The sequence below is a fragment of the Anas platyrhynchos genome, chromosome 11 (assembly GCF_047663525.1).
Source record: "Anas platyrhynchos isolate ZD024472 breed Pekin duck chromosome 11, IASCAAS_PekinDuck_T2T, whole genome shotgun sequence".
Taxonomy (NCBI): Eukaryota; Metazoa; Chordata; class Aves; order Anseriformes; family Anatidae; genus Anas; species Anas platyrhynchos.
The window spans coordinates 6295002-6304149 of NC_092597.1; the positions used below are offsets into that span (position 1 = coordinate 6295002).

At 34.7% G+C, this 9148-nt stretch overlaps 1 protein-coding gene across 8 annotated transcripts in view; it reads left to right on the forward strand.

Annotated features, from left to right (window-relative positions):
* The window catches only part of LOC101792590 (protein unc-13 homolog A), a 44317-nt gene extending 35457 nt beyond the window's left edge, over positions 1 to 8860 (forward strand). For 2 of the 8 annotated variants that reach the window (XM_038184921.2, XM_038184920.2), the window contains exons 8-9: positions 5583 to 5655; positions 5820 to 8860. In XM_038184921.2, the coding sequence (XP_038040849.2) occupies positions 5583 to 5655; positions 5820 to 6124 (378 nt within the window). In that variant the 3' untranslated portion in view covers positions 6125 to 8860. The other 6 variants (XR_003500179.3, XM_021276683.4, XM_072043356.1 and 3 more) reach the window with 6 other exon arrangements.
* The last annotated feature ends 288 nt before the right edge of the window (positions 8861 to 9148 follow it).

Here is a 9148-nt window from a genome sequence, read left to right on the forward strand (position 1 = left end):
GAGGTGACTGTGTGTGGGGAGATTTCTCATGTGGATGGTCTTTAAAACAGACAACTACACGATACCTGCCCATTACAGAGAAGTTGGAGTGCTGCAGTTTCAGTTATCTCTTCTCAGATACAACAAACATGAACTGTTACTGCACTGGAAAATACATAGGTGACTTATTAGCAACTGTCTGGACAGCAAAGTGCCATTTGAAGGTCCTGAAGTTCCAGAAAGAATATATGGGATGTATGCGTTTAATGTTAGCCTATGGAATTAAGAGATTGAGTTAGGCAGTTCTGATTAAATATGAGATGACAGCCAGTAGTTCACCACAGGGATGGCAGCTAATGAATATTTACTCAAACATTGACCAGATAGGAAAAGTGCCAAGCTTTTGGTCTGGAGAATGTCTCTCTGTATATAAAAAATTGCCACAGTGTCTGCTTGCAATAGCTAAGGTTTCTTGGAATCTTTTAGGATGTAAGAATGCTAAAATAAAAGTATGAGGGAAATCACTTCTATATATGGGAGGGGACAGAATTTAAGCATTTGAGGAAAAATTGTACATGAAAAATTGTGTTTTAAAAAACACTGCAGGACCAGATAGGGACCTTTAATTGTAGCTTTGCTTCTTGATTAAAAACAAAAATCCAAAACAGAATTTCTTGAATCCAACACCTGTTTTTTCAGTTTCATGTTTACTGTATCATTAGGGACAATGAAGAGGTTGTGGGTTTTTTGTTGTTTTTGTTTGGTTGTTTTTGTTTGGTTGTTTTTTTTTCCCCTCATTTTTCTAACAGAATTGAAATCAGAGCTATTAAGTACTGGTAATAATTGTGAGAGGATGGGTTTACAGTGTGTGCGTTATTATTTTTTTTTGGCTCAGTATCAACCTTAAATACAATCAAATACATTCTCCCTTTTCTTCTTTCCCACCTACACACCACAGTGTATGTCATTTTGCTCCTATCTTTAACTACTAACCCTATCTATTCTAGAGACTTTTTTTGCTTCTGAAATATAATCACTTGAATAAATGTCATCTCCATATACATATATACATACGTACATATAAATTTTACAAAAAAAATTAGGATAATTGACTTTGAAGGCTAACATTAAACAAAAAACTGCTCATAATAAGCTATCCTTTGTACCCTTACACAACTATGTTTGGTACAGGAAAGATGGTGAGATAGTGGCACCATATTAAGTGGCTTATAACTGGAGATGATTTTGAAAAATAAAATAAATGTAGTGGCATGGATTAGCCTAGATGTATCTTCCTTACATGTCTTATTTCTTAGTTTGTAGAATGAGCATAGTATATCTAAATATCAATGTTTATACCATTAAAAATATTTGGTGTGTGTTCCAATACTAACAAAAGATGATAGATAATTAAGTATTCACTGTGCGTTGCTTTTATGCTGTTCTTTGTGATTCAAGGTTATCCATATGACAGATGCTGTGATGTTCAGTATGTGAATGCTCACTAACAGAAGTTATCTGTAGCTTAGTTTTGTCAGCGGTATTGATTTACTGTCTTGTTCAGGGAAAAAAAAAAAACAACAAAAAAAAAAACTTGATAAACTAATACTAAAGTGAGTACTGCACAGTGACAGCAATGGGATTTTTGGACTGGTTAAGCAGAAATCCTTTCCCTGCTTAGGAACTATGCTGCTGTGGGATTAATGAAAATATTCCCTTTAAAAGATTTCAGCATGTCCAAAGAAACTTCAGTTTTCAAAAATCTTTCAGTTGAACAATTTTGTGTCCCTGTATTCCAAGTAGTGATTGACATGCAAGTGTCTTCAAGTGTAAATAAACAAATATTTCCTTTTTTAAATTGATAATAATAAATATCTGTATCCCTACTCAATTAAAACATAATTATAGTGTTCAAGTGACAATGAGCATATTGATTAAATATTTAAATGAAATATTTAAACAAGGACAAATGAACTGACAATATGAATACAAAGAAATATTTAACTGCAGTTTCTCTTCAATCAAGTGAATTTAGTATCAGTGCAAGTTTGCCCATTTAAAGATATTTTGACAATGGTTTAGAATATTAATTGACATTATGAGGCAGTTCAAAATATCAGAGTAGTTGAAGGACTTTCTGGGGTGTATTCCCTTCCTGAATCATTTTATTATTTATTATCTGAATTAATAGGCCCTTATTGAATGGCTATATCAAGTAGTTTGACTTCTGAAAAAAATATCTTGAATATCTTGTCTAAACTTTTTGACTGTACTTGAAGAAGGTAAAAGGGGCAACAGGAAAAGATTGGACTAACAGTTCTGAGATCACTTAATGGCTGTCCTTTAGTCTTTCAAGAAGTGTTTGGAAAACTTACTTTGACAAAAGGCCATTCACTGATCTGTGAATCAGCAGTACAAAACCGAGTCGTTTAGGTTTAGCTACTGAACCCACAACAAGGAGTACAATGTTTGCAGATAACAATTATTTCCTCTAAGAGTTCATGTGAAATTGATTAATCTTTATTCCAAGATAAATTCAATCAGCACAGAAAAGCTGTATGATATTTATCAAACTGGTACCTTTTGGCCTGTTGATTGGCCTCATTGACAAATGCATGCAAGTGCATAAAAGTAAGGAAATCTGGCCTTCAGTGCCCAGTGTTAACTCTCAAGGAATGAAAGTAAAGATTGCACAAGCCTCTTGTGTTTGGTAGTAAAACAAAAGAAAAATCATACATGACTGCACCCTGCAAGACGTAGGTCTAAGTATAGTTAATGGATTAGAAATTCAGCTAGTAGGCCAAAATCTCACATCAATGAGGTGTAAAGGAAGGTCGTGGTAAAAAATGAACATAGCAGCTAGATGCATGGAAGTAACTGTAAGTTTTGTGCTGCTCCGTTGGTAGATTGTTTAACATGTTACTAGTGATGTCCTAATTGGACTATGTTTCAAGTGAAAAATTATTCCGTCATTTTGTCTTCAATGTCTCATGACTTCTGTGCCAAGATATACGTTACTAAAAACAAAACAAAACAACAACAACAAAATACTTTTATGATTTTATTTTTCCCCTTAAAATGACATGAAATGTAAAAATTGCCTTCCTGAGTTAAATTAAGGTATTAAGAATTATAGACTCCAGGGAAGAATCTTTAAGAGCTGCTGCACCATCATTTAAGAAATCTGTTGGACAAAGACAGAAAAGGAACTATTATTTTGCTTTCTTCTTCAAAAATTGAGATACAAATAATAATATAGAGAGTTAGAAAGCTAGTATTTCTCTCTTGACTGTCATAAAAGAACATCAACAAACAAGATGGTTTCTAACCATCCTGTAACATACTCTATTCCAGAATTAAACTTCAGTTTTCCCTTTTGCTTCAAAGTTCAGAGAGACCATTGTAACATTCTTTACCTTCCCCCATTTCAATATCTATTTCCAGCAACCTGTTAGTGATGTGCAGTGTCTTTGGACCCATGTTAAATTATTTATTACTGGTTTTGTTGATAGTCTATGGCTTAATCAATATGCTACAGAATTTTATAGCTCCTACAGCATATTTGTAACTGAATTAAAGAGGATTTTGTGAATATTTGAGGTGATGCTTGAAAGATTATGAAATGCAACAGGGTTCTTAGAGAAAATTTAGAAGTGAGAATGTGTACTTCACATAAAACAGGCAAAATAAGCCAGTTGGTATCAATCAACTGTCATTCCAGAATAACATTCTGTGGAAGCAAAAGATTTTTTCTGAATGCAATAAAGGTAATAAAGATGAATATGTAGGATGGTTAAAGGCAAGGATCTATTAAGTTGTAGAGAGTTGGAGTTAATGATAAATTGATAGAGTACTTCTTGTAATAGCAATAAAGGAAAAGTCACACTGTGAGAGGGAAGAGGTACTGGGATGGCCAGCAACTGGGCACGAATTGGGATCTCCCCCGGCGGCAGGAGATAGAAAAAAGCACTGTCCAGTTGAGAAAAGAACACTTATGAAGACCTGGCAGAAGGAATGATACTAATGGAAAGCTAATAAAAGATATTGATGGAATCTAAGCAGGGGCTAGAGAGTGAAGGCTTGGGGAAAAACATCCAGGAGAGCAAATTACTTTGCTTCCAGGTTTGTTATAAATGATATATCCCTTTGCTCTGTCAGTCCTAGCACTGTGAGAAGGATTTTTGCAAGTATTCAGCTTTTAGAGTCATTTCAGCACCTGCTTTAGAGTTCCTGTCTCACCCTTACAGAATTTTCTGTCGATCTGCCCTTTTGCCATCTACCCACTTCGCCTATTTTCAAATTAGTGATGTTGGCCATTTGTTTTCAATTCACTACCAAATAATTTTTTCTTTGATAGTTTGGTGGTTCAGACTCTTATTTAGTGCCATTAGTATGGCTGTTAAGTATATACTTGACTTTAAGTATATGACTGAGGGCTGTGTGGAATGGAGATAATGTAAATTCCTCCCTCTAGGTTACTTTTGTTCCAAAGAGCTTTTCCTTGTGTAAAGGGACTCTACAGGCAGGATAAACTTGAGTGCAAAGCAATTATTTGTTTCTTAACATGAACAAGAGAAAGCTAGGATCAATAACTTACTAGGCTAATCACAAATATGTGCATCATCCCAATAAGACTGGGTGTTTCTGTTCTGTTTTCGTGTTCCACTGGGCCAGCAAAGTGGGGAAGGATCTCTCTGCTGCTCCTTGCAATGGACTGATCCTTGTTGATATTGAATTGCCATCTTCAGATTTGCTTTGCTCCTCTTCTTTTTATTTGAGTCATCCCACAACTTCCCTTCTCTTCTCATCTTGCTCACACTTTAATTACAGCTTTCTCAGTAAAACTCAACCAAGAGCATTAGCATGTACGAGATCTTGCATCAAAGAAACTCAAACTCCTTGGCTGAAGGCAACAATCAGTTCCTCAGCTGGGACCAGGATGCATGCACTGATAGAGCAGAGAAATGGAAAGTCTAATGCACGTAGTTTGATCTGTGTCAGTGTTTGCTTATAATACAGGTTGTTTTATCTGGAATAAAGTTGTGAAGAATCAATAGAAATAAATTATTTGTAAGAGGAAATAATAAAAATTGACTTGTATAATAGGACAATGAGAAAAAGCAGACAAGTTTATTACTCTGAGTTAATTATGCTTTTCTGTCTGTAGCACCAATAATAAGTTTATATGCAATTTTAAGAGAGCAAAAATAAATATTTGCACAATGCATTAGATAATATTTTTTTTCCTTTCTGAAATCAGAGCCAACTTCTGCTTAAATTGTCCAAAAGCTGTTATGTTTTGAAAATTGTGTGTTCTCTATTGATTTTAAAACCTTCTATCTGCTTTTATCTCACTTTATGGAAATTAAAAAGCATAATTTTATGAATCTAAAAATAAGTTTAAAGAGGTTGTGTTTGGAGAAGGTATAGTGGAAATAAGAAATGGTCTGAACCTCCATAACTTCAAAAAAATATATATCCAAAATACTTCCTAGTCTTCTTGAAGTGTAAATATAAAAACAATTTACAGATGGATCCTATGCACTTATGAAATGTCAAAATTTGCATGTCATGAATAGTTATTTTCTCTTTTCCCTTCTTAGTATAAAGGCTTCTTTCTAGATAAAAATGGTGATGTATACTGTAAAGAAAATAATCACGGTGTGAGAGAAGCATGTCTCTAAAACTCTGTATGCGCTTCCAAAAAAAAAAAAAAAAAAAAAAGTGTGGGAGTGCTCTGTACGTTTTTAATAAATTAGAAATTCTGCTAAGCAGGCAGAGCGTGATCACCTCTGGTAGTTGTGTGGCTGTCGCAGACCGCGTCCGCAGGCGATTTGAAGTCGACAGCGTCCCGACAACTGCGGGCAGCAGCGCGCCCCGCTCTGCGGGCCTGGGGCCGTCGAGCCGCCAGCAGGGGGGGCGCTGGGAGCGCACGGCCGCTGTCGTCGCCCCGCCTGCCGCAGCCGGGGCCGCGGCGGCTGCTTGCAGAGACCCCGCCACACAGGCACCCTGGGGGAGCAGTTGTTGCGCATCCCTGCGGCTGCAGGCAGACCGCGTGATTTCATTCCAACTGACTGCAGAAACTGCCTTTCTGTTCTTCCCAGTTGTTTTTTTTTTTTTTTTCCTTCTAATCTGGAAGAAATAATCCAATATCTGACTAGGTTTAGAATACATGATTTAAGAACTGATTGATTGGTTTTATTTATTGTTAATTGGTCAATTTAAGAACTGACACACTTACTGCCTTTTTGTAATGAAAGGGAAGGAATATTGGTCCTCTAATAAGACTAGAGAGGTGGAAGATGGCATAGAGAGAGCTTAATTCTGTGGCAGCTTTCCCAAATTTCAGGCTGAGATCCATCATGAAATTTAAATTGCTTCTAATCAGTTTATAAAAATCACCGTTTCTGTATAAGTATTCATCAATAGAAACAATCAGTTAATATCTAAAGAAGTTATTTACCACTGGTTATATTACCTAGAATTAGTAATGGAAATCTCTTAAATATTTTCACTTGACAGACTATTATTTTTAAACAATATATACAAACGTTTTCTTTCTACAGATGCTGAAACTTAATAATAATAATATTTGTATGTATGTGTGTAAAAATGCATCTGTACAGCAAAGCCATTGTCCCATTTTCAGAATGTAATTGGTTTCTAAATATAAAATTGTTTTTTATAAGATTATTACACTGTATTTCAGATGGATTTGTTTTCCACGTTGAGCTTGATATCCTAAGGTGTATTTTAGCCTAAAGAATGAAATACATACTGGTATAGTTTGGGTGCAGATGGACTCAAAATTTTATAAGCTGAGTATAAGATTGAAAAGATAAGTAAATTTGGGAAAGTTTTAACTACTTTGAAATTTCAGAATTTGTTTTTCCCCTACAGAAGAGCTTCAGAGTTTAAACTACTTAATCAGGATCAAAGGGTACTACTACATGTGTTCTCACTTGCAACAATATTTCTCTGAATAATAATCCTTAAGTGAGAGAAATTATTAGATGCATTGAAGCTGTTGTTTCAGCTTTTTATTCATTTCTAATAGTTTTGTTATTTGTTATTATTCATTTCTATAGTTTTGTTATTTATTTATTTCAAAGCTATTCAGTCAAAAAAAAAAAAAAAAAAAAAAAAAAAAACCACAGAAGGAAAAGTCTGACTCTTTTTAGAAAAGATGAGAAAGATTATAGTCACTCTCTGTCCTGAAGCTTGTTGGGGTGATTTGTTTTGCCTTGGAGATGTGAAGGTGCATGGAAGTATTCCTCCTGAACTCCTGTCTGAGTTCCATGCAAGTTAGCAGTGACTAAAGTAGTAGTAATTTGTTTAAGGAATGTTAGTAGTTGTTGTCCATACTATAATTATCCTGGAACAGAGCTAAAATTACCTATCTTTTACATCTTCAGATTGTACAACTTTATCTTGCAGGTACAGTGATACTATGAGATACAGGGTTCTCAGGGTTAATGGTCTTGGCACCAAGTCTGTAGTTCAATAAACATTTGGACAATGCTCTTAGACATATGTTTTAATTTTTAGGTATTTCTGTGTGGAGCCAGGAACTCTGCGTTTTTTTGCAGATTCCTTCCAGCTCAGGGTATTCTGTTCTGTTCTATACGAGCTAGTGTTTTTGATGACCTCTCTCCCCCAAGCACATGTGCCTGGAGCTTCATTGTGTTCATTTTATTCAAATACAACTTCATTGGCACCATTAGCTTTATACCAAGAACACTTGACCACTGACAGATGGCTGCCTCAAAGAATTGTTGCTGAATGTCATGGTCACCTAATACTTGAAATAGACATACAGAATAGATGCATGTGAAGGCTGTTAGATGCCACTGGGATTTATTTTTTGTTTGTGGTTTTGGTTTTGGATGGGGGTTGTGTTTGGTTTTGGTGCGTTACAGATTTTCTTCACATGTGAATTGTCTGGATGAAGTAGTTGCTGGTACTATTAAGATACTTGGATTGGCTAGAATTGTGTAAGAGGAATCACAGCATGTGTATATGGTCTGTATTTCTACTGTTATACAAGTGGCAGTTATGTTTTTTATGCTGTCCATGAAGTACATTAAAACAGTGTCAGCCCTTAAAGGTGTGTTTAATAAAGATGACTTCATCAACACATGGGGATCATGGCAAGTAACCACAAAACTGCAAATCACCCATGTGTCTGAACTGTTCCTTTGTATTAGTTTACTGAGGTTGGTATGGATGTTCTTTTAAGAACAGTAGCTTCATTCCAGTCATTAACATGGAAGTATCTGCACAACAAGAACTGTGAGAACATATATACACTTATTTTAGGTACTATACAGAATGAAAATCTTTGCTTGTATATTTATTTCAAAAAGTTCTTAAAATCATATCTGTGTGTAGATCATGTGAACAGACATACAAAATAGCTTTCTTGTGAAGATGAATTTGGGTAAATCTAGTTGCAGGTAATTAAGATGTATTTATAACTAAAATTACTTTCTTAATTGGTCCAGATCTTTGCAATAAGAATCAGCATTTTGCTGGTTTTTGCAAGTTCTGTATGGAAGTTTATTTCCAGGGTAGATAAATCATAATTTAGATCTGACGGCCTTTGTTTTTTTCTTCATTTTTTCCTTTGTATATGTACACTTCACCTGATATTTATATATATATCAATATAAAAACAATTGAAAGATAAATTTTGCAAAACAAAATTCATTGCTCTCAAATAAGTGGCTTCAAATTAAACCATTCAACACCTGAAAACATTCCAGTTTAGTATAAAAAGGGTCAATACATAGCAACTTGCTTGAAAACAACAACACTAAATGTTATGAGTTACGCTATTTGTAAACAATTTTTATTAAATAAAAAAGCTATTTTTGCAAAACTTTCCCAGTATTTACCATTTTTACTGTCTGTAGTCTCAAAACCATTTGCTTAATCTTCACAGAAATACAGTTAATTTGTCATAAGTATGTATCTACTGTGGGTAGCCATGATTGATTAGGCTGCCTGATTCTTTTATTTTTTATTTTTATACACTTTGCATCCTTAATGAGAAGCCTTGTTGATTTTGAGAGGCATTATTGTTACATCTCAGGTAATTAGGCATATATTACCGAATATTTATATCAGTGGAATATTGTATATTGTGCATTTATAAGTTTTATTGCAC